This window comes from Rhincodon typus, chromosome 25 (genome assembly GCF_021869965.1).
Source record: "Rhincodon typus isolate 14 chromosome 25, sRhiTyp1.1, whole genome shotgun sequence".
Lineage (NCBI taxonomy): Eukaryota > Metazoa > Chordata > Chondrichthyes > Orectolobiformes > Rhincodontidae > Rhincodon > Rhincodon typus.
Window position 1 is genome coordinate 22,998,601 of NC_063356.1, and position 27,244 is coordinate 23,025,844.

At 39.7% G+C, this 27,244-nt stretch overlaps 1 protein-coding gene across 1 annotated transcript in view; it reads left to right on the forward strand.

The window, feature by feature from the left end:
- Nucleotides 1–13,007: 13,007 nt before the first annotated feature.
- The window catches only part of LOC109915435 (adenosine receptor A1), a 74,515-nt gene continuing 60,278 nt past the window's right edge, over nucleotides 13,008–27,244 (forward strand). Inside the window, exon 1 of the mRNA XM_020515059.2 lies at nucleotides 13,008–14,058. Within this exon, the coding sequence (XP_020370648.1) occupies nucleotides 13,697–14,058 (362 nt within the window). The 5' untranslated portion in view covers nucleotides 13,008–13,696. The remainder of the gene's footprint in view (nucleotides 14,059–27,244) is intronic.

The following is a 27,244-nucleotide window of genomic DNA, read 5'->3' on the forward strand; positions in this document are numbered from 1 at the left end:
TCTGCAAAGGTTCGTAAACTCAAGTTAAAAAAGGAGCTTGAGATCGCGACAGGAAAATAAACTAATTGCTTCCAAGGTGACATTGAAGAGATATAGGCAGCACTGTTCTTTTTGGCGCTGCAAATCATATTACAAAAGATGCACTAAATGTCAGATGGGTTATTGGAGGTCAAGGCCCCTCTTAATAAAAGCCACCACCAGGAAGAGACTGCCAACTAAATCAATGCAGTCACCCAACTCTGATTTTGTCAGTGTAAATGAAGACCAAGCATATTGATGTTAAGAGCAAAGGTGAATGTTAGTCTGCTTTTCAGTTTTCGACACATTTCTTTGGACAAACAATGACAATTGCATAAACCTTTGTTGGAAATGGTCTCTTACACTTAGATTACCATTTGAAGCATTATGGCACTTCTCCTTTGCACATTGTGTTACATTGCACAAAGCTTCATGGGATATGTTTCTGAAAGGTGGAAATAGCAATCAAAAAGCAACAGACAGATCATAAGGGGTCCAGGGGACCTTTCTTATGGAATTTTAATTGACTTACTGACCATGGTTGCAAAGGATGGCCTAGTTCTCTAAAGATCCATTCATCCAATGCTTTTTTTCCTTCAAATAATGCACCACAGCCACAAACATTTACTCACTACACCACTAATGCTCAGAGCAGTAAGTGCATACTGCCTACAAGATGCACTAAAAAAATTCACCCCAAAGATCCTTATTTAGCACCTTCTAGATGCATGATAGTATCCATCTAAAAAGACAAGGACAGCAATTGCATGGGAACACCAACATCTGCAAGGTCCACACAAGCTACTTACTGCCCTGATCTGGAAAAGTAACGCTGTTCCTTCGCTGTTGGTGGGTCAAAGTCCTGAAATTCCCTCCCTAAGGGCTTTGTGGATCAATCTACAGCACGTAGATTGCAGCAGTTCAGAAGGGAGCTCACCACCATTCTCTCACGGGCAACTGGGGACAGGTAATAAATGCTGGCCAGCGCATGGTGTCCACATCCCACAAGCAAGTAAATAAAAAAACTTACATCTCATGGAATTGTCAACAGTGAATAATCACACCTGTTTGGCCAGATGCCACATTAATAGGGTGATAACGTGAGACCAAAACATTTACAGGCCATTGTATGCACACTAGTCAGTCCTTCACAAACAGCACTTCCTGATCTCAATTACACTGCATACTTGGAATTGCCGTCCTTACTTTACAGTGAACTTTGACATCAAAGGCAGCTGTAGTTAAGAATTAATATGCAAAGTGGAGGCCAAGCAAACAAAATCTAGTAATGAATAATAAATTATAAGCTAGTATTTAGTGCAAACATTTATTTTTAATTCTACCTTCTCCACTTATATGGACAGGGTCGTTGTCATTGGCAGAGACTGGCACAGACTCTGAATACAGTTAAAGAAGTCACAGGTTTGGTCTTGTGGAATGTGCCAAGCTCTTGTGGACTTTTAGATGCTGTTCTAGAATGGTACCACAAAAAAAATGGTTTGCCTTCTCAGGTATACATAGAATAGATATATGAAAGATAACCAGTTCTGAGGAAGGGTCACCGGACCCGAAACGTTAACTCTGTTTTCTCTTTCACAGATGCTGCCAGACCTGCTGAGCTTTTCCAGCAACTTTGTTTTTGTTCCTGATTTACAGCATCCGCAGTTCTTTTGGTTTTTATGAAAGATAACCTACTTGGCCTCAGGACCTCATTTCTCTGCTGTCAGTGTAAGAGCACCTATACCTAACTCGACAAGCTTTGGAAATCTCAGCAATCAACATAAAGAAGAGATGATATTAGGCTCTCTCTCTTACCTTTTGAACCGGGGAACAGTGCATTGCATAATTCTAACTAGTTAGCTCGACATAAGGCATTTGAATTTGATTAGTTGGCTTCACATATTTAATGCTGAGTCACATTGACACGGGGCCATCTTACAAAAATTACATTTACTCATGGTCCATTTGTGATTGACCAAATTGACTTTAGTATTTTAATATATTGTGAATTTATTCATTTGGAGATGAATTTAATTTCTTAACTTGGTTCTCCACATTTTGCCTGTTGCAATTTAGAATGTTTCTTTTTTTCCAAATGTAAATAAAGTAGTATGTATTCTAAATATGTGTCCCGCTCTGCCTTATTTCATCTCATGATAACTTCTTTATTCCTTCTCAGGAATTATAATTGACCCACTTTTGCCTGATCCTGATAGCAGTTGTTCTTTTCCCCAAGCATTTTAATGAAGTCATGTTTTATGCTTTTAGTACCATTTGTATTATTTTCATTTTGCCATGAAATCTATCAAAGCACACTTTTATTAAATTAATTTGTTCTCTGGCAGATTTGTTTCGGTCAAGTACCTTTTACAATCACACTCCAACTGAAATCAATAAATATTTTAACCTTCTATTTTGAAGATGAAGTGCTATTCTGTGAATTTTCTATTCAATGTTAAACTAAATGAAATTATATGCATTTTAACTTAAGAGAGTAATATGTTAATTGTATTCAAACCTTTGGTGGTTATTCATTTATTATCTGTTCTTTTTGTTTGCCTTTCAACAATATATTAACTCATTTTGGGATCTGACTGTAAAAGCGTACACCTGAAAATTAATGTCTACAAATTGTTCCCCAGTAAGTCAGCCATGTACAAGTTTTATCCTGTTCTCTTGTGAATCACACATGCTCTCCAGCAGTGACCACTGAAAACCAGATCTATAACTCTGGTAACTCTTTCAAGAATGTCATGGTTCGTAACATACTGTTCAAATGCCATGCCAACACAAATGTAATCTGTGGTGCCCACCTGCACGATAACATGCTGCCTACATTCCTTTATGCTGATAAAAAGCCACCAAATGCAAAGGTGGGCACTAAAGCACAATGTTGGAGATTAGATCACACCGCTACAAGAGATCAGCTTCAAACAAAAACAGAAAATGCTGGAGAAATTCAGCAGGTCTGGCAGCATCTGTGGAGAGAGAACACAGAGTTCACGATTTGAGTCCAATGAATGCTTCAGAATTCAGATAAAGATTATCTTCCCGCACACAATACAGTGATCCTTCACATTCACTACATTATGTTCAAATATGAAAATGGCTACAATTTGATGTATCCTGTCGGCTGACTAACCTTTTGTCAAGATATAATGCATAACCAACAACAGGTAATGAAAGAGCTGCTGAATGGCAATCCAGCACATTGCATAACTCTCACCAGTGTAGAGCACAGTTTAGGATTGTAAAATTAATCTCCATTTGTCAACTGAGAGCTAATGGATCTGATATTACAAACCTGACGCAGTACTACAGCGATCACTGCACCCCAAGTATTCAATATGGCAATATGAACTGATTTTGCATGATAATGTAGCACTGTTTAATTTTCAATGTTTCAATGGTTCTTCCAGCTAAATACATGATACCTGTAGAGCACCTTGCAGGAAAGGAAGGGTCTGGCTGCCGGATCATTGCTGCGGTTTTGTTTTACATTTCCATCCACTGGGAATCTGGGTCCTCTTACAGAAATTAGTGTCTGGATATTAGGGATCCTGAGATAGTGAATGTGGGTGAGTAAAGTCAACAGAGAGGACTGCAGAAATTCAAAGAAGAAATTCGCTCCATACCAACGTTCCCTCTAAGCAGCAGCCAGAAAGTCTCCATGAAAGATAGGCCTTGGAACATTTCCTTTAAATTATAGAGGGATTGCATGCACAGCCACGTTAAAAAAAAATAAAGAGTTGAGTATTTAAACAAATCACTCATGCAGACTGGGGGAAAAAAAATTAAATGCAATATTGTTCTACACCAGTCTACCCAAATCATCTGTTCCCAATATTTCAGCGATATTACAGATAGTTCTGCGATAACGCATGTCTCTTCAATGCAAATTGGCTTAACGTGATTGATGAACAGTGGACGCTGTTCGGATAACACCAACTTTCTGTTGTAGAGATATAGCGATTTTCTACAGAGATTTCCCTACAACGTGATTTTCTATGGCGGTCTTCTATTGCGCGAATTTCTATAGTGTGAGGTCACACAAGAATATAACTCTCACGTTACCTGAACTACCTGTATCAGGATGTTCTCAATTTAAGTCATTGTAAGGTTCTTGAAAGCCTATTTGATCATTTATGCACAGGTTCCAAATATGTCACTTATTGGTAGATGACATTATGGTTCAGTTCATCAGGAATATAATAGATGCTGTGCATGGGATTGAAAGGGTTTATATCTGCAAGGGTGTGACACACTCCACCCACTGTAATGATGTCCCATGGTCATAAGTCAGAGACACTGTCGAGGGAGGTATTTGGAAGTTCTTGTGTAACCTGTGCATAGTGCAAAAAACGTCTTATTCTTACCCTCCTCTGACTCTTGAGGTAGATAACCTCCATCCACCACAGATCATTACAGACAGGCAGCAGAGTGCACAACAATAGGTCTACGCCTCTTCTGTCTATTCATCTGTCTTCCTTCACATTGTTGTCACAAATATGTAACATTAGTACCAGCTTGGCTGTCACATCCTTGTCTGCTTCCTCTCATGCACTTTATTTAATCTACAAATACTAGGATCAATTGTAGTATCCCAGTTGCTGGCCTAACAGGAATCATTACTAACTTAGGTTCAGATCAGAGATATTCCTGATTTACTCAAGTCAGTAGCAAACCAAATACCACTTTTTAATTGTTTACAACAAAAAATCATTCATAAATTACCTATAAGTACATTATAAAGCAGTTAAAGTCAAATTAAGTCAACCAATTAGTTATATCATGGAAAATATAATAAAAATGTCATATTTTTAGTTTGAGTATTGTACTGTTAAGTGCTTCTATCTAAATGCAGAATTGGAACATTTACTAAATATGACCAGAAGCTATACATACGCCATAGCAAGCAAACCAAATACCCATTGTTCAGCAGCTGAGCCCTCATGAGCAATGTTACCTCTCAGTGGTTGCAGTGTGCCTCTGCAGTCAAAACCAGACTACTTGCACATTCACTAAATATGGAAGGAAGCAGTCATGTTTCATGTCTCTGTACCTAACTGTAATCTCTTTGGTCAACACTTATTGTCTGTTAGTTTTGATTAGAAGGACTGAGCAGACCTTCAAAGCTTCTGAGTTGTCTGGTGATTTAACACTCATAGGGCCTTGAAGTTTAAGAAGTTATTTCTGTTACATTACAGTCAGAGTAAACAAAGCACCAGCTGAATCTGAGATTTGAACAACGCTCTTTGAGAAGTATTCTTAAATTGACTTAAAAGATCAAAAGGCAACAAAACTATGTTATTTATCTATTGTTTTCACATTCATATCACATAACACATGGCGTAGAAAAATTGAATCTCACATTTCATGGCATATGTTTGTATTGTTAAAAACCAACCATATGGTTTATATGAGGTGTGAGCTTCCTAAAGGTACTCACATCTCAGTCAGCATACAATCCAGGCTGATATGACAATGCTGCACTATGGGACGTATATGATGTGCCAACTTCCAAATCACGTGTCAAACTGAGGCCCTATCTGGTTTCTGAAATCAGATAGAATCAATCTTCTAGCACTTTACATCAAAGAATAGGGAATTTCTCTCACAGTCCTGACCAGAATTTGTCACTTAACCGAACCATTAAAAGCAAATTATTTGACCATTATTTTGCAGTTCGGGAAAGTTGCTGTGCACTATTTGGCTGGTGCACTCCTTACATTAAAAAAAATGACATGAGCAAAAATCAAATCCCCAGATCTCCTAAATACATAACAAATTTTAATTACAATGTTCTTTTTTTTATATGACAAAAGTTGATTTAAAATGTGAACTCAGTGACTGCTGGTCACATCTGGTGAGGAACTAAAAATGCTTCAAACAGATCAAAATGCACTATAAACAGCACTTTAATCTCCTGTGATCATCTCAGGCTGTGAACATTATGGCTAAAAAGACAGCAGCCTGGACAAGATGTGTATTTGTATTTCACCCTTTCAAGAATACACAGGTAAAGAGATTAAAAGTGAGCTTTAACTGTGCTCTGAGTATTAGTGGATTGATGTCCTGTTATGGACTAGCATGTTGTGAGGGTCACAGCTTCATGAGATGCCATCTAAACACCCCTGCGCTGCAAAGGAATAAGATTTTCTCTCACACTAAGTGCTGCCAGTCAGCCACTGGCAAGAGCAATTGGGACAAAAAGAGTTTCAATCAACCTACAAATCCAACAATCTCAACTGTTCAACAACCAAAGTCAACACGACTGGTAACATCCACTGCACTACATTCAAATGATAACTGCAGCTGCCACATTTCCTAATGGATCTCTAGAATGACTCTTGGATTTAGGGGAGATAAATTATCCATATTTCAAACTCCTGATTGATATTTAGTGAACCCTTTTGGAATGTACATGTGCAAATATCAAATGAAAATTGTCCCATAGAATCACAGAATCCCTACAGTGTGGAAACAGGCCCTTTGGCCCAACAAGTCCACATCGAACCTCAGAACATCCCACTCAGACCCATTCCCCTATAACCCACCTAATCTACACATCCCCAAACACTACAGGCAATTTAGCATGGCAAATCCACCTAGCCTGCGCATCTTTGGACTGTAGGAGGAAACCGGAGCAAAATCATGCAGACACGGGGAGAATGTGCAAACTTCACACAGACAGTCACCCAAGGGTGGAATCGCACCTGGGTCCCTGCTGCTGTGAGGCAGCAGTGCTAACCACCGAGCTACCGTGCCACTCAGGCTGTGATATGTTCCTGTGATGCTCCCTTTAATCAAATAGTCTATTGATACTTAACATCTGGGCTCTGTAATGAGTAAGGGGGAGAAATAACTGCAGAGAGGCCAGTATCCCATGACCAAGTCACTTTTATTTACATGTGCACAGTACATGGCTCTGACCAGCCAGCTCACCCCAAATGAGGAGATTTTCTGCATCTCCCGTTTACATCTGGCAGCCAGGGCTCCCTGAATGGCCCAGTATAACAGCATCAATCAAGGATCTCATAGTCAATAAGATCCATCTGACCCTCATTCCAATCACTACAGAGAGGTTCTTCCTTGAGGTGACATAGAGCTTAACTGCTGCATAAACTATCATTCATAAGTTTGATACCTTTAGATTTGACTACTTCAATGCACTCATGGATAAGTCCCCAGTTCTACCAATCACATAAATGATGTTTCCTAAAACTTTACAGCCAATACCTGAAGTCATTCCAAGTTCAGTTGACTCATTGTCCTCTGTTTGCTGCCCTACATTAATTGGCAATTAAGTTATGCCTCAATTTTAAAATTCCCACCGTTGTTTTCGAATGCTCCTGTGGCCTTGCTGTTCCCTGTGTCTGCAATCTCCTCCAGTCCCATAAAGCTCTGTGACATTCCTCCAATTCATATGACCTCAGCATCTCTGATTTTTATTGGCTGGTGACCAAACTAATTGTTACTGCTGTTCATCATCCCACAAAAAAATATCCAAACAGAACTTCTAGAGGATGAGGGAATGGCAACAGGATTGGTGGGGGGGTGTGGGGGTGGTGAGGATGGGGCAAGGTGACTATAGTGATAAGGTTAAAAAAAGAGGTAAGCCTCTTCAAAGTATTTTATGGGGTTTGCAAATGTGTAAGCAATCACATAGTTAATAACTTATTAATACTCTCTAATTTCTGCTTGCTGATCTTGTTGCATAGTTTGGCCTTTTTAAGACTAACTGCTGTGCATGCATGGCTTTTAACTGTTGCTTGCACAAGGCTTATTGATCCCTGCACTGCATGTAGCTTTGAAGTCCACAGAAACAATGAGTACCACTGCATTTCTAATAATGTTTGCCACAACAAAGGGTTGAACTTTAAATTATTCAGGAGTTTTCTCTTTAAGCACAACCTGGAAGCCATACCTTAAATGAGACTAAAGCAGCCCTCGTTAAGCCAATCTCCAATCACATACACTCATTCCTCTCAACCTAATTAGACAACACACAAACATAACTCTGAAAAACCTAATCTGAAACGGGTAACATTCTTGGATTTTATGTTTCAAATCATTAATCTAGTATTGACATAGAAATCAAGCTGAGTGGGTTTAATAGCTTGCGAAGGGAATGCTTGTCAATTTTTAAAAGTGACTTATGATGGATTTTTATGGCAAAGTATACAAAATGGATGCAGTCCAGATCTCAGTGAGAATCTTTTCTTCTCAAATGCTCAAAAAGTGCAGGTAACCAAATAATAAGAGGGTAATATTTCCTGCTGTCAGAATGCCTGGTTGCAATGAAGAGTCAAGTGCAAGTGGAGGATTTTAACAATGAGACTTGGGGGCATTGTCATTTCTGGGGAGGTCTTCTTCGCCAATGGGGGATGTCAATGGCAAGGCCAGCATTCGTTGCCCACCCCTAATCTCTCTACAGAAAGTAGGCAAGAGGAATTCTAGTGGAGGGTTTGATAGGTGGATCTATAAGATCACTGAATTTCTTTTATACTGCTGTTACATGTGTGAGTTATAGCAGCAATTTTGAAATCCTTTAACCCTGGGAGCAAATAATAATGGAGCTTGAGGACTGAACAGCGGTGAATCCCTTCAATGTTTTAGCAGCGTATGTGATGCCACTTTAGGATAAAATTGCACCAGCACCATGTGCTTATACTGCAGCATAAACTCAAATTAATTCTATTACCTCTACTTAGGCTGAGGATAGCTTTTTACAATATGACCACTGCTCCTATCAAGTATCATGTGATAGAAATGCATATTATCACTGTATCCAGTTGGAAACACAGAGGGTGTAAAAAACTTCATGCTTGAATTGCGGGTGTGCTGTTGTGTCAGGTGAAGCTGTGCTTTGGTGTCACTAATTCTTAACCTTACAAGCAGCAGTACTTTTATTGATCTAACACTTTTAAGCAACTCGAAGAATCTTCCCAAGGATTTTCATAGAAGAGTAAGCAGAAAAAAAAATGTTGACATTAAGCCAAAGAAGGAGATTTCAGAACAGGTTACATAGCTGGATTTTATGGAGCGTCATAAATAAGAGAGAGAAGCAGAGGGTTCAGAACAACTATTTGACCAAACTCATTTGAATGATAAGTTATGCTTTAAGTTTGCCCACCAGAGGATGTCTCGTCTGTTCGAGCAAATAAACAGCACCACCTCGACCACCAGACTTACTGAACACCACCCACTGTGTTATGACAGTGGAAAGCCAACATCTTGACTCATGTCATTAACAGGTCTGATTACAGAGCACATCAAAGTGTTTTATTAACAATAGACTACACACAGCATCCAGTCATTTGGATTTTGCACATGAGACAAACATGTCACAATATTTGATTTTAAGGCATTCCTTCACACAAAGACTAGTACCTGCAGTGGCTGCATTCATTCACAATTTCAAGGCTGAGATCAAGTTTTCTTTCAGTTAAGGGTATCAAAGAATATGAAGATCAGTCCAGATCAACTATGACTTAACTCAATGACAAAATAGAATTGAGGGACTGAATGGCTTACTCCTACAAATTCCTATCCCTACAAATTCCTATCCCTAAAAATTCCAGAGTCAGGTCTCAGCATTGCCATCAAGTATAAATACAATGTGCACCCTAATAAAATTGGGATTTAAACAAAAATGACAGTAAAGTTGTAGCCATAATTGGTCTTCCTTTTGTCTGAAAAAGCATTTACAGGTGATCTTTTGCTTATAAATAAATAAAGCTATAGAGTGCTAACAGAAACATGTTTTGCCAAATCTATTTAAAACACTGGTAAGGTCCCAACGAGAGTATTGTAATCAATTTCAGGCACCAAACTATAGATAGAATGTCAAATCCTTAGAGAAGGTACAGAGGTTTACAGGAATGGTACCAGGAATGAAGGACTTCAGTTATGTAAAGAGACTAGAGGAAGTGGAGAAGATATGATTAATAGGTAATTTGATAGACATGTTCAACATCATGTATAGTTTCAATTAAGTGCATAAGGAGAAATGATTTCCAGTAGCAGAAAAAAAAAGTAACTACAGGACACAGGTAAAAAAATACATTAGCAGAAGAACCAAAACAGCATGTAGAAAAATAAATTGCACGGCAAGCTTTTATAAATTGGAATGTACTGTCAAAAAGAATGGCGAAACAGATTTAATAATAATTTGCAGTGGCAAAATATGCAGGGGTTCTTGGACAGATATAAAGCAGGACAGAGATTAGCTGGAAAGCCTTTACAAAGAACTGGCACAAGGCACTGTGCTCAACATGGTCTCTTCATTCTGCCTAATTCTATATTGACAGCGTACAAAATGTGATAATGTTCTATTTTCAGGGAAATGATTCACAGAGGGAAAAGCAGAAATGTATGGCTTGCCTTCACCACTGGTTTTAGAAAACAGTCCTATGTTGCAAATTCCAGCTTTTTTTTAAACAAATGTATTATTTAACCATTCTAGTAGCTCCAGAGTACACACAGAACCTCAGAGATACCCGAAACGTCAGCTTTCCTGCTCCTCTGATGCTGCCTGGCCTGCTGTGTTCCTCCAGCTCCACACTGTGTTATCTATATACAGAACCTATTGTGTGTGTGTGCGTGCGTGCCCTGCCTTTGGGAGCATATGGCGGTCGTGGAGACATTTTTAAAAATGCTGGGAGTTTCTCACTATCATGCAGATTTAAGGGGAGGCAATGGCCAAGTGGTATTATCATTGGACCATTAATCCAGAGACCCGGATAACATCCCAGGGACTTGGGTTTGAATCCCACCATGGCAGATGGTGGAATTTGAATTCAATAAAATATCTGGAATTAAGAATCTAATGATGACCGTGAATCCATTGTCAATTGTCAGGAAAAACCCACCTGGTTCACTAATGTCCTTTAGGGAAGGAAACTGCCATCCTTCCCTGGTCTGGCCTACATGTGACTCCAGACCCACAGCAATGTGTTTGACTCTGAACTGCCCTCTGGGCAACTAGGGATGGACAATAAATGCTACATAGCCAGCAATATCCTCATCCAGTTAATGAATAAAGGAGATTGACACAATAATTATAGAAATCTAGTGCGATCGCAGAGGGCTACACCATAAAAACAGGCCCTTTGGCCCAACTTGCCCATGTCACCCAGTTTTCACAATTTAAACTAGTCCCATTTGCCTGCATTTGGTTCATATCCCCACATACCTATCCCAGCTATGTTCCTGTCTAAATGTTTCATAAATGACAAAATTGTACTCACTTCCATCATTTTACACTATCTCTTTTTGAAGGCAGCCTTGAGGAGAAGAATGTAATGAAGAGAATAGAGATTCAAAATAGGAAAATGAGTTATCTCTACACTTCATTTGCACCAAGTTAGTTGTGATAATTTATTATGCAAGGGTGGCTTGTACATCCCAGAGTGCCGAGAGTGATAAAGTAGATACATTCTATGATGTGTGCCATATTTATTTCAGCTTTTAAACTTAGAGGTCTTTGGATCATTTTGACCTTACTAACCTGTTTTTTTGTACCATGATATGTGTTGAGATGAGGAAACATAGATTTATAAATGCCCAGCTGTTCCCATGTACTGTTTCAGCGGCTGGAGGAAAATGTTGCAATTATATTTCTGATTACATAGCTCAATAACAAACCAAACTGGCATCTCTGATCCCTCTCCCTCTCCACAGACGCTGCCAGGTTTTTTCAGCAATTTTTATCGGTGTTCTAGTTCCGCTTAGTGTATCCGCTGAAGTTGCAAGGAGCTGGGGTAGTAGGAACTGCAGATGCTGGAGAATCTGAGAATAACAAGGTGTAGAGCTGGATGAACACAGCAGGCCAAGCAACATCAGAGGAGCAGGAAGGCTGATGTTTCGGGCCTAGACCCTTCTTCGGCTGATGTTTCGGGCCTAGACCCTTCTTCAGAAATGCTCCTCTGACGCTGCTTGGCCTGGTGTGTTCATCCAGCTCTACACCTTGTTATCTTACAAGGAGCTGGTCTGCTTTCAGTTTCTGAATAGCTCCCTCTGCTGCATTGCCGTGCCATTGATAGGAAATTCCTGTTTTTCAGGTCACCAATCATGAATGAACAATTAGTGGCTCATTTTTGGGGGACTTTCTCTCTCTCTCTCTGCTATCTCGCTGCGTGCTCGTTAACATCTCGTTTACATAAAAGATTTGTAACAAATGGATTGAGGGATTATCAATCTCGGCCGTTCAAACCCTATTGCATGTCGCGGCTCCACTATTGACTTCAGATAGAAATACTGACAACTAAAGCAGCAACGCGGTTCATGTTCCTTTTTTAATATAACCATCGTACAGTCCCAGTTATTGTGTCGAAATGAAACAAGGACTGGTGTTTCTATTGTATCCCTTCCAACTATAAATCATTTATTCAGAGAGTGATTAACTTTTGTAAAGAAAATGTTGCATTCTCTAATCATTTCCATCAATAAATAAATGGAAGGGGAAACAGGTTTTTAGACTTGGCTACAAATACAATAAATTTCAGCTCTCCATGTAACTTTACCACACCCGAACACATGTACATTGTTCAAATTTACATTCCTACTTAAACAAAGTCTATCCTCGTCCTCCAACGTGGGGCTTGTGTTTCTGATCATGAGCCCCGATCCAGGCTGGTTCTAGGCTAAGATAACACCGTGTAGAGCTGGATGAGCACAGCAGGTCAGGCAGCATCAGAGGAGCAGAAAAGCTGACGTTTCGGGTCCGGACCCTTCTTCAGAAAAATTCTAGGCTGTAGATTGTTGCTGCTTCTGAAGAATGCGGTGATTTGGAAGCGGACAGATCCTTTCCTCCCAGGCACTGTACTTTATCTGGCTGCTGGGAGCGGACTGTACGCTTTAAATCACCGCAGAGACACTGGGAAACCAAAGACGCGAAGACTCACCCCACCTCCCCCGCCCCAAAACAAACACACACACATAGGGGGCACATATCAGATAAGCATTAGAAGCGGAGCACTCGCTAACAGAACCACACACACACACACACTCCAGGCAGATACAAATACACTCAACAACTCTACAAAACCTATTCAGACATCGCCTCCCACTCCAATTACACACCCACCCCACCCCCCTCGGCCCCTGTAAAATGAACTCACAAACCACATGGAGAGCAAACACACAGAGGCTTACGAAGGCAGGAACTCACACCCTGAGACAGAGCAGCACATCAGCAGAGAAACACACACACACACGCTGTGAAAAAGGAGAGCCAGGACTGAGCTGAGCTCAGAAGGACACGCAGTTCTAAGGAAAGGTCATCGACCTGGAGGGTTAACGCTTTCTCTTTCCAGCCAGATGCTGGCCAGACCCCGCTGAATACCTCCAGCTCCTTGCCTTTGGACGGGAGCCGCTCGTTGCGGACACTGGGTTGAGTTCCGAATAGATCACTGGAATTGGAAAGGTGCGCTGAAAGAGTGGAGACATTTGTTTTGTTAACGCCAAGGGGGGAGGGCAGCTTTGGGGGTGACTGGGTGACGGAGACACACAGCTGGCCGGCAGTGAAGCAGGAGCAGCGCCTAGCTGCCTTCCCGGAGAGAAGCGGCAGTGAAGAGGGAGAGAGAGAATCCAGCGGCTGGCCCAATGCAGAGAGCTTCCCAGGGAAGGGGCTGAGGGAGTGCAGGCAGGACAGCTCTAGCTGGGCGGATTCAGGATGCCTGCTCCCGGGGACGGTGAAGCAGTCACTATCACCCCTTCCCTGGTTATCTACATCGGTGTGGAGGTGCTGATCGCTGTAGCCTCGGTGCTGGGCAATGTGCTGGTCTGCTGGGCGGTCAGGATTAACCGTGTCCTTAGAGACACCACCTTCAGCTTCATCGTCTCGCTGGCTCTGGCTGATATCGCCGTGGGTTCCCTGGTCATCCCCCTGGCCATCACCATCAGTATCGGGCTCCACACTCACTTCTACAGCTGCCTGCTCTTCTCCTGTACCGTGCTGGTTCTCACCCAGAGCTCCATCCTTGCGCTTCTCGCCATCGCCATCGACCGCTACCTCCGGGTCAGGATCCCCACCAGGTAAATGTTCACACCCCCCCTTGCAGCATAGCTTCCCCCTTATACACACCGTGTGCGAGCTAGGGGAGCACTTGTGTGCAGCTTCAGGTTGGAAACATCAGTAAGGAGATATGTCCTTCAGCCAGTGTTACAGCAAGGACATTAGTCAGGCTGAGTGAAGGCAGTATTTGGGCGCTTGGAGAAATGACTGCGGCTTTCTGAGCAACTTCTCTCATCCCCACAGTCCCTGCTCACCCAACGCAGTGCAGGTACTGAAAACAGCATCGTCCGTCTTACTATTCCCTTACTGTGGTTCGTTTTCAGCTCATCTCTCTCTCTCACAGGGTGGGTGTGTGTGGTGTGTGTGTGTTGGCATTTCTTCCCCAGGCTGATAAGAGTCACTGTTACAGCAAGCTAGTTAAAATGAAACCTTTAAAACGACTTGTCTGCTGAAAGTGGTTGCGTTGGGCATTTTAATGCGATGCATGACACCCCAGGGGAAGCCAACATTAGACCGAAGCGATCAATTAACAGAGAGCCAGTGTTTAGTTCATGCACGTTACAGGGTCAGGGAGTGTCTTAGTCCCACTCAGTTCCTTGTCAGGGTCAGGTATTAATATAGCCAATCCGGTCTGCTGCACTTGGAGGCATTTTCCCGTCTTAGTTTCTCCAATATTTGGGGGCAATGAGACGATGACTTTTGCAGTTTTATTCACTAAGATATCCCTCTATTTGCAATAGAGCTCCTGACTGGTTTATGATGTTAAGAACTAAAAAAATGAACCTCAGCTCGAGCTCACGTTTAAAAATCAAATTTCCCAGCAGGGCTAAGCGAAGCAGCTTAGGACATTTTATTACATGGAAGCCTTTGTATTAAAAAAAATGATATTGTTGTAATTTACAGACAGGATTTTTTTTACATAGTACATATTCCGTCTATTTTTACTCTCCCAGGTAATTTCAGACTTAGCAACCATTAAGGAGCATGTTTACCTGCTGCAATATGAGCCAACAGCAAAGGTAGTCTTGCCACCCAGTGTTCCTAACTGTGAACCAGACTCCCCAGGTCCAAGTCCCACCTCAGGAGTTGATGACTTTACAAGGTGATATAAAATAACCAAACAGGTTAATTGCCAATCTTTAAATCCTTCTGACAGGCAGTAAGAGGAGGATAATTTTGTGGTAAGCTAGAGCCATGTGGTGTACCAGCAGTGCAACCACCTCCTCATGTTAAAAGATTTTATATGTAGGTTTCTGCCATTAGGAATTGTCAGCCTCATTCCAAGGGACAACTACATGTACATAAAATAAAATAGAATGACCCTTTTTGATTTGCTAATGATATGGTATGTTTCTTAGTTCTGGTAAGGGTGAGGCAATAGCCTAGTGGTATTATCTCTAGGCTATTAATTCAGAAACCTTTGTAATGATTCGGGAACTATGGCAAATGGTGGAGTTTGGATTCAATAAAAAGTTTGGAATTAAGAGTCTAACGATGACCATGAAACCAGTGCTAATTGTCAGAAAACCAGGGAAGGAAATCTGCCATCCTTTCCTGGTCTGTGATTCCAGGCCCATAGCAATATGATTGACATTTAACTGCCCTCTGGGCAAATAGGGATGAGCAATAAATGCTGGCCTGGCCAGTAATGCCCACCTTCCATGAATGAATAAAAAAGGGTGAATGGGTGCAACCACTTGATGAACACTGTGACATAAACACAACATATGGAAATGAATAAAACACCTTTAGTATATAAAATATTGGAGACTAATCAAACCATATATTTTGAATTTGGGAAATAAAATCTAGTTTTGGAAATTAAATCTAAATATAGGGCCTATTTACCCTAGAATTGATAATACATGCTCTACATTACACACAGGGAATCAAGATCAAGTTTAGTCTTCAGCTAAAGTGCAGTTATAATGCAAGGGATACTGAAGCCAGGGTGAACAAAAGTAAGTTGCCATTTATAGTTGAACAGCAAGTTGTACAGTGATTTGGGAAGCAGAGAGGTAGAGACTGGTGATGCTTCGAGGTGTCTCTACTATATAAGTCAAATGGCTGGGGATAAAGTGAGATGCTGAAGAATGACCAGACTAGAATTAACAGATGACAAATTTGCTTAGGCAGCTTCCATTGCCATGGAAATTACATGGAGATGTAATATCTTTAATGTGTTCCATGAGCTGTTCTCCTATGGCATAGCATGTGGTAAGATAACACCAAGTGCAGTCTTGAGGTAAAATAGGACTGGAACCTAAGGGATAATTGTGGAGGATGCACATGCTTATAACAATCTCAATTCTATAACAATATACTCCATTCTTTTCATACTTCCCTTGTAAATTCCTGTATTCCTCTTTTTATGGGCATGGGAGATATGGTAAGATAGATTCCCCTTGTTTCCACCTTTCAGTTATCGACAGATATACTTTTAATAAAAGTGAATCCACCCAACCACCCAGAGAATTATATCTCAGCAACAAACAAATCATTTTTTCTAAGAAACTTAGAGAGGAAGAATAAATGTTTGTCACTTAACCCAAAATGTGTTCTCAACAGCACATACACAACTCCATAGATACACATACATCTACAAAATAAAAGATATTTTTTACAAAAATTCTTAGGCCACATGAAATTTTGAAACATTGCAGGCTTATGATTCCTTTTTACTCCACTGAAGAAATAGATTTTGGAGGTTGATGAAGATGGATTTGCAGTAATTTATTGCATCCAATGGTGGGTTTCTCTGGTCTTATTCTAGTCAAGGTGCATTCAAACTCCTGCAATGAAAAGATAGGTAAAGGCTAGCCCATATTTCCATGTGTCCTGGTGGATTTTATGCAGGACTCCTTGCCGGTCTGGAATGTTTCCTCATTCACTCTGTGTAATGCTCCCAAAAATTATTAACCGTTCTCTATCAAAAACCTGGTTCCTGTCACCTTTGTTTTCCATCGTCTTCACAAATGATTTCTGATGACTTGGTATTGACAAACAGTGTGTGCAACTTCTATCCACAATGTGCTGATAGAATACTTTTTGACAGAGATATTTTTTTCCACACCCATTCTTTGGAATTCCTGTCTGAAGCCAGGAACGTGCAAGTCCATCGTAAATCCATTTCTGTAGCTTTTTGGATAATGGCAGCAATTAATTCTCAGCAAAGGTTTGTTGCATTTTGTTGCCTTCTGAGTGAAATATCCAAACATGCAGGCTATCTCAAGGGTCTTCTGTAGTTCCATCTATATTGTCAGAAAGGAAAGAAAGGGTCACCTTAACACTCAGCCCCATATTGTTTCAAATGCAATATGAAACATCCTTCATTTTGTTTTAAGTAAAATATCTATTTTCATTAAGTCTGTGGGCCCATACCACATCAGCACAGCACTGTTTATAATGGAGAGTGCCTATCTAAAGTAGGCACATTGTAATTATATCCTCCTCTTTCAAATGGTTTTGCCTCCTGTTGAGGGCGGGTGCAGCTCTTTACATCAAAATTTTTAAGTTATGAATGTAGAAAGAGAAAATCAAAATGGGAGAAAAAGTTTCATGTCCAACCACCTGTAGGATGTTTAATATAGAGTCATAGAACTGCACAACGCAGAAACAGACCCTTTGGTCCAACTCGTCTATGCCAACCAGATATCCTAAATTAATCTCGTCGCATTTGGCCCATATGCCTCTAAACCCTTCCTGTTCATATACCCATCCAGATGCCTTTTAAATGTTGTTATTGTACTTCCTCTGGCAGCTCATTACATACACACACCACCCTCTGCATGAAAAAGTTGCCCCTTAGGTCCCTTTTAAATCTTTCTCCTCTCACCTTCAAACTATGCCCTCTATTTTTGGACTCCCCCACTCCCGGAAAAGACTTTGGCTATTCATCTTATTCCATGCCCCTCAAGATTTTATAAACCTCGATAAGGTCACTCCTCAGCCTTCGACCCTCCAGGGAAAATCGCCCCAGCCTATTGAGCCTCTCTCTATGGCTCAACCCCAGCAAATTTCTTGTAAATCTTTTCTGAACCCGTTCAAGTTTCACAACATCCTTCCATATAGCAGGGAGAACAGAATTGCACATAGTATTCCAAAAGTAGCCAAACCAATGTCCTGTACAGCTCATATGTTACATTATAGACAGAAAAAGTCCTTCAGCTCCATTTATTTATAATATACTCAGCCGAACGGAACAGTAAGGCATACACTCTAACATTTTCATGTATTTTGTTTGAGCTTTCCATGACCTCAAACCTTGGCCAGAATCATCTCTTTGGTTCTTTAAAACAATTTTCTACAAGATAGTGGAATAGCTGCTTTGATAGAATAGCACATCACTCTTTCATGCCTGGTTTCCATCCCAGACAGATGCATTGAAAGTTTTATTTTCCTTGGCAGTTACTAAAATTTTAATTAAAATTAATTATGTCAGTTTTGATTCAGCTCACAACACAAACTGCTGTTGATTTGGCACTGCTTGCAATTAAATTAGTTTCACTCTAAAAGATACTACAAAGGTGAATTGTAAAGAGTTGGAATTATGCACCAGTGCAGCATGCATGGTCTCTTCAGGTTATTGGTGAAGCCTTTAAAGGAAGTTTTAATGTGAATCTAAGTAGTTAAAAGCTGATCTCAAGTTTTTGGTAATGTCTGTGGTAGCAACAAAAGAGTAAAAACACTGCTCTAATTATCTTTCACCACAATGAAGAAATAATTATTTTCTTTTAATTTTATTAGAAGAAGTTTGCACTGATTTTATATGCAGTTTCAATCATCTGCTTCCACAGGGCTGATAACAGCAGCAGAAAGGAATAAAGTAGCTAAAGTGAAGATATACAAGTGGAGTTTAAGTGAGGGCTACAGTTATGAGACTTAGACTCTTAATGTCAGATTGCACTAAATTTCAACATTTATACTGTTACAATTAGGTGAGAACTAGCTCTTCTCTTTTCGACCTCTACAGGTGATGACGACAAATGTTTACCTCTCTCCAACAAAACTGCATCTGTTTTTTTCCATATGCAGTTAGAAGTCAGTCACAAGCTTATCTCGAGTTAAACAGAAAGCAAATTTACTGCCCACTAATCCCAAGCAAAATAATAAATGTCTCAAGCTTTCAGCCTTTATGCATTCATTTGGGCTCTTAAACACCCACACCCGCAAATTAACACAGGTACAAGGTAAGGAGGAGTCAGAGTTAATATTTTGGATCCAGTGACTCTTCCTCAGACCCTTCCTAATCACTGAAGTGAAATGTTAACTCTGATTTCTCTCCACAGATACTGCCAGACCTGCTGAGCTTTTCCAGCTTTTTCTGTTTTTGTTTCTGATTTCCAGCATCCGCAGGTCTTTTGGTTTCTATAAGTTAAAGAGGATTGTAACCAGTACAAAGGAAGATACAATACTTCAGTCTATGTGGGTTTCCTCCGGGTGCTCAGGTTTCCCCCCACAGTCCAAAGATGTGCAGGTTAGGTGGATTGGCTATGCTAAATTACCCATAGTACTCAGGGATGTGTAGGTTAGGTGCATTAGCCAGGAAAAGTGCAGGGTTACAGGGATATGGTAGGGGGTTGGGTCTAGGTGGGATGCTCTTCGGAGAGCTGGTGTGGACCTGTTTGGCCAAATGGCCTGTTTCCACACTATAAGGGTTCTAAGGATTATAAGACTATGCAGTTCAAAGCCCTTTGGGTATGTCCTTGAGAAATAAGTTTTTAAGATAAGAGCAGGGTCATTTAGTTGGTTCCGTGGATGCAGTCAGCAGTCATTAATTTTACAGTTATTTTTTAAAGTTCTCTATCTTTTGACTCTTCTCTACTTGAGTCTGAGGGAAGCAGGCCAGTTTCTTTTAGAGAGAAAGAGAGAGAATAACAGTGACAGCATCTTCCTGCTTAGGAGCCTTCAAAGGTCTACAGAATCTCCTTTGAAATACTGATTCCAGTATGTATTTTCAACAGGTTCTTTCAGCCAGATTTGTTTGTAACAACTTTGCTGCCATTGTCCAGTATTTTTGCATTTGTTAATGTCTTCCTAACACCATAATAGGTTTTGATGGGCTTGGATTGTAGGCATTGCCTCTTATTGCACTCCACTTCATGGTCCTGGGCAACTCATTTGTTCTCGTTCCACCACTTTTATATTTTTTTAAACAATTTGACTTGTCTCAATTTAATCTGCGACCATATCAACCGACTGAAATTTTAAGAAATGATATGTTCAAAAATAAAAGGATATAGCCTTGAGACATAATGATGTGTTATTTTTCTCATACAAAAAGAATGCTATGATTTAATTAATTTAGTGAAACTGTCCCTTTGCACATAAACAAACATCTTGTGTGCCTTGTTGAACTGACTATGCCACTGAGATGCAGGAAGCCATTCAATTATGGGGAACAAGAAAGCAAATTGTGGTAGTAGAGAATAATATTGTGAGAGTCATAGACAAATCTCACTGCAGCCGAGTGTGAGTCTGGAAGGGTATGTTGCCTCTCCATTGTCGGGGCTCAGGACATCTGGTCTGGGCTGGAAAAGAACGTTCAGAAAGAGGGATGCATCCAGTTGCCATGGCCCACATGCGTACTAATAAAATAGGTAGGTTCAGGAAAGAGGTCAAAGAATTATTATGTGAGCTACAATTAGCATAGGGTAACTGATTAGAGAGATGAATGAATTGGCTCACATACAGGTTTAGAAAAAGTACTGTGGATTTATTCCTTGGCTAACCAGTACCAATGCTTGTGAAAGTGAAAACTGTAGCAATAGGAGGAGTTCCAACAGTTTTCTGTTGCGTCATATAACTAGGGCAGCAGGGAAGACCTCAGGTTAAGTTGGGAGGGAAGGAATCATGTGAGAGGAAACATGATAAGGTTTTGGAGCAGGGTAGTGATTTGAATAGCGATAACAAGGGAGTAGCAGCAAGAAATAGAGCATAGACTGCAGAGTGCACCAAGGCATAAGGCCAGAAATTGTGAAAATAGAGTTATCTGATATCTGATTGCACACAGCATTCATGACAAAATGGACAAATGATCAGCACTGATTAAAATAAACATATATGACCTCTTAGATATTGCAGAGACATGGTTCCAGGGAACCAATGCTAAGAATTGCATTAGTGCAGTTGTGAGAATGACATTAGGTCAAAAGAGCAGGATGTAGAGTAGTTCGGGTAGAGGTGAAAAAGGTACTTCAGTAATCATGGGTGACTCTAATCTACCGGTAGATTGGGTGAATGAGATTGGCAAAGATAATCTGAAAAAAATTGATTCGTGGAGTGTATTGGAACAATTTCTTAGAGCAGTATATGTTAGAGTCAACCAGACAGTAAACTATTCTCGGCCTGGCAATGAGCAATAAGGCATGATTAATCAATAACCTCACAGTAAAGGAGCTTGAGGGAGACAGCAATAATAACATGATAGAATTTCAGATTCAGTTTTATCATGATGATCAATCAGAACCCTAAAGTACAAATGGACATTGTGATGTATCTTATGTGATTTATAAATATTCATTTTGTTTTTAGAGTTAGAGTTTTGAACTAGGAGTATATGAGTTTGATCTGTGTGTATAAAGGGGTTTAACAGTTAATTTTCCAGTCTTTCTGATGTGATGAGCCCTCTGACTATTGGGAGCAACCTCTAACTATTGTACTGCAGAAGGTACCTAAGCTTGCTGAATCTGCACTTTTATCCACTATACTTCAGCAAGGGAAAATTCAAGCAAACCCAGTCTGTAATGATAGTAGAGACTAATCTCATTTTCCTTCTCATACTTAAATTTATTTCATACTTAATCTTCGTTAAATGTTTGTTACTGCTAATAATTTTGTCTCTGGTACTTGACCAATTGGAATAGTACCTTTGCAATAAGCTGCACTTTAACTTGTTAAAGTCTACAGCTTGCCAGTTGGTTTTTAAGATGAACCAATTGAAGACTTAAAATGGGCTGTGGGATCTTGTACAAATCCTTAGTTCATGGACCACTCCAAGGTCATTCTTGGTATGACAATTGGAATCATAAAGAGTTGTTATGCTATACGGCACCTGTGTTATGTGGGAAGGTATGTGGAGTTTATTGCGAGGAGAATAAATTTACAGGTCAACAAGTTTTATTACAGCTGTACAGGATCTCGGTGAGACCACACTGGAGTATTGCGTACAGTATTGATCCACTGATTTGAAATGTAATTGCATTTGAAGCAGTTGAGAGAAGGTTCAGTCAACTCTTTCATGGGATGAAGGGTTCATCACATGGTGAAAGGTTAAACAAGTTGCGCTTGCATTCAACAGACTTTAGATGAATGTGAGAAACATATTACCCTGAGGGAATTGATTGGGTGTACACTGGGAGAATGATTTCCTATTGTAAGGCTGACTAGAACTAGGGACATAATCGAACAGTAAGATTTCTCCTTTTTGAAATGGAGGTGAAAAAAAAATTACTTTTCTGTGTTTTTAGACTGTGGAATTCTCTTCCCTGGAGGGCAGTGGAGGCTGGGTCGCTGCATTGATACAGGACAATGTCAGATTTTTGATCAACAATGGAGTCAAGCGTTATGGGGAGGGGGCTGTAGACAAGGATATGAAATTGATACCACACCCAGATCAACTATAACATTATTGATTGGTTGCGTAGAAATGAATGGCTTACTCCTGGTCTTAAATCCTATGTTCCTATGTGTCAAAATCTACTATAGTATTTCTTTTATTCATTAAATTGTGAAGGTATCTGGGCAAGCCCTATGCATTAAAATTAATAACATGCAAAAATAATGCAGTGTCTGCCTACTATACTGGTGATTATTTCTACAGACATATCTTTTCCAAGAAATGCAAATCACTTATGGGAGATCATTTGCATATGTGAATTAGGAGAAGCAGTTTGCTATTCAGCCCCTTGAGCCTGCTATACCATTTAACAAGATCGTGGCTGAATGACTTGTGGCCTCAATCTACACCAATATCTTATAGAAGATGTTGGCTTGTATTGCTAGAATTGATACCTGTAGTTTAGCAATACATCTTTCCATTCGGCAACCACGAGATTTGATTAATACGTTTTAAAAATTAACTTAAAATGTTATGAACAATATCTTCTCCATTATCGTATCATTCATGAAAAGATTTTCTGCACTTACAGAAATCCCCAGAGGTCACATGCTGTTTCAGTGACCCACAGTCACTCAGAGATCACAAAGTATTTACAATAAGGAAGCCAGCAATAGTACCTTGTGCAATTGGGTCATCTACAGTGTTATATTGAAATCTCTAGTCACTGACAAGATAATGGTTCCTTCAGGCAAGATGGTGAAGAATTAGTTACCGCGAAGGAAGCATATTGACAAATACAGTTTATATACAGAACTTAATGAGCACGCAGCCATGTTGAGAATCTACAGCTCTAACACATGTCAAAGAAGTTGGAGTGTCCTGCCCATGATGTTGGCATGTACTGAGAAAATGAATCCTGGTTCTAATCAATGATAAAAATCCAGCTGAGTCTTGACCAGTCAGCATATTCTTTATGGTCATCAAGTACACTTATAACACCATCTGAAATTTTAGAACATGTTTTCTTTGTTTGCCTAGAATAATTCTGTCGGACGTGACCCAGGTGTTTATTTGGCATTAATGAAAATTAGATTGTCATTGTTCCAGGCTCTACGTGTTGATCAGAGATTCACTGTAGACTGTCACAGAATATATGAGTGGATCTAAGAGTCACATTACAAATCTAGAATGGTTTTCAATTTATTGAAGTGTAGGCTGAATTTTAAGACAGTAACACAGTTATTTAATGGTGTTAATGTCATTCTAATTAATGGTGGCAGCAGCATTTGAATGCAAAAATAGCACAGCATTTTAAACACTCAACACAAGGTTCTTATGGCATTTTGATTTCATTGCTCAAAGATAAAAGAAATAGATTTCAGTGGAGCTAATGCTTTATGCCAGTTCACTTTGCTTGTTTTAATGGTAGAGAAAAAAGTAGCTTTCATTGTTCTACACCTTCAATTATCTAGAACTGGCATCCATAAGCATGATGGAGTAAGGAGTAAATGACTCAGGACTTTGAATTCCCCTTTTCCTGTTGGCTGAGGTACCACAGATCACATGGCTTGTCCTTTAATGCTTCGTTTCTATACAAAGGATGGAAAATAGAACATTGTTCAACTGCTATATTCAAAGGGTACTAATTGTTGGATACTGGTTATTACACAGAAGTGAAAATTAGACAGAGAAACTAGCAGTATAATACTCAATGTGACCTACAATTTGTTTTAAAACAATGAGGTGCGCAGAATCGTTATCACGTTTATTTTACTACTTTAGAGTTAAGCCGCTCTCAGAAAGTTAAGTGGACACATACAAAGCCTTTCTAACTGGAAGATAGAAATGTGGCCGCAAGAACTTGCAGATGCAAGGAAACAAATACTTTTAAATGCAAATCCTTTGAATCTCCATTTCAATATCCAAGATCAAAGACTTTATCCCAAAAAGTCATGCAATTGGAATTAATTGTTTTCACTGTTCAGCTAGATAAAGCATGAACATGAAATGCTGCACATTCTAAGTTATTCTATAAACCCTACATGAGTCCAGAACTTTGCAAATATTAACACTTTAAAGAATAATCTAAGAAACATGGCAGACAAATTGCACACAGCAAGTTCCTAGAGGCAGCAATCTGAATATGATTAAATAATCTGTTTTAGTAATGCTGATTGAGGGATAAATATTCATCAAGCTACCTAAGATAACTCCCCTGCTCTTTCAATAGGGTGTCATAGGATTTTTATGTCCATCTGGCAGGAACTCTTCCAAAATATAACACCACTGAGAGTGTAATGCATTCCTAGTACTACACTGCCGCATTAGCCTTGATATTTATGCTTAGGCCCTGGAATGCAAATGAAGCTAGAACTATCTGTGTGTCAGGACCCACATTAATCCTCTTTCTATTCTCCACTACTCATTTTCATTGACCAATAACCTTGGCATCTACTACACTAATCTACAGAATTCACCATACATACAAATATTTAAAAAGTGGAATAGAAATAGTCTGTTCATCCTATTCAGTTACGTTACAATGCGCAATACAACCTGTTATGTTTCTCCCCACTAGCAGCTATGTTATTTGCTGGGAAAGGCAAGCATGGTAGAAAAAGCAAAACCTTGATCAAATAAGAGGAAAGTTGTTATCTTTCTCTGCGAAGAAGTTTAGGTGAAAACATCAATTGCTGCAGCTTCTCTCTAAATTTGTATTCCACACCAATTAGCACTGAATTAAGATACAGACAAATCATGCCCTCTGGGAGAAAGATTACAAATCCTTTTAAGCAGAGGATCAAATCTAATGCAAGAAGTGGAACATTAAGGAACTATTTTCTATGAGGAGCCTCAGCCATTGAGAATGCACGTCAAAACTTAGAACACAAGACTTGTTTCTCTTAAATATTTCTGTTTAGATTTTGACTGGAATGGCTATGTGCAGTGATCCAAAGTTTACAAGCTTAGCATTTTATATGCAAAACTGAGCGTTAAATACACTTCTATTTGAAGGCTAATAAGGTAGCTACAATTTTATGTTTATCAATGTTCAGACCTTGCAACAGTTCATTGTGTGTTCCTTTCAAGTGTCTAGTAATTTTGCATTTTTTGGGGAGAAACCAGATTTTTGAATTACTGGAGTTGGCTTTCTTTTGCAATTTATGTCACTGAGAGGATTCTGATAATTCAGCTATGTTCCAAAATGTACCTCATGCACACAACTGGAGGACATTGCGTCATTGATTTGGATTTTTATTTATCTGACATTCTATCTGTGGGGTGAATCGAAATCCTCATAGGGTATCGAATGCCTCATAGGGCAAATGTTGGGTAGAGATTGAAAGATTGGGGGAATTACCTAATGGTGTGGATTTTCTCAAATTATGTAGGGTTTACTTACACATGCACATTGTACTGAGCAGGTATTTTAAAAGTCACTGACTACCTAGATTCAACAGCCCTCAACTCAATTTCAAAAGAGGATTAACAATGAGATTCAATTGCCTTATTATCGTATTTAAAGTACACCACACCTCCATGGAAGAGTTTGGTCACCTTGCCACCTTTAAAAACAGCAGTTGGTGTGATGAAAGAAGGCTGAGGCCAGGATTGATGCAACACTTGATCTTTTTACCTGTACCTAACCTATTCATCATTTAAGGTTAAAACATACCCTTATCTTCCCAAAAAGATTATTGCCAGTGAAATCTCATTCCCTTTTAGGTGCCAGAGTCAAACTAAAATGGCCGACAAGGAAGAGCACTTTATTATGACAGCGTGAAGAACCAAATAGGGAGGAAAGAGAAAACAGACATGTTTATTCATGTCATTCTGCAGAAGTGTCTGATGAGTAATTAGCATTTGTGACAATTTTAGGAACAGAAGGTTAATAGCTTAAATGTTGAACATTGCCTTCTTCAAGGTGATAAGTTAAAGGGGAAATGAGAGGACTTAGTTGGAAATGGAAAATGTTATCTCTGTTTCCCACCTCCTGTTTCCACCTTCTAACAATTGATTCCATCCTGTACAGAACTGCCCAGAATTGGGAATGTCAGCCAAAAAAAGTCAGTTCAATTTGTGTTGGAAGCATATGTCAATGCAACTGATACTGAGACTGATATGTCCCTTCTAATAATTATTTGCAATAACTATGAACTTATTCCCCCTTACATAGAGTACTGCCTGGCTTTTACTTGTGGACACTTTGACTTCCAATTATGTTTCAGCCCCCGACTAGACAACTTTCCGAGACAGAAGTCAAACGCTGAGTATGACCAGACAATCTGTTTAATCTTTGCCTTTACCAATTCATTCCAACAAGAAGATGTCATTAGTCTAAATAGTTGTGAACGGAGTAATATCTGCAGGATTATCAGACTAACTGCATCGTGCGATGATTTAGTTACAAAGTTATTCTCAGTAACAAATGACTGGGGAACCACTGAAACAAATGGTTTCTCAATTGGCATAAATATGGACATAAAATGCATGAAAACAATAACCTCTGGAAATTCAAGATAAAAATGTCAACCTGCTTTTCCTGTTCAGATCATAGCTAACTGGCTATAAATTTTACAACAGTTTTTGTTTCACTTCATACTTCTTATTTGGGAGCTGTAGTTTACACAGTTGATTCCTCAGGT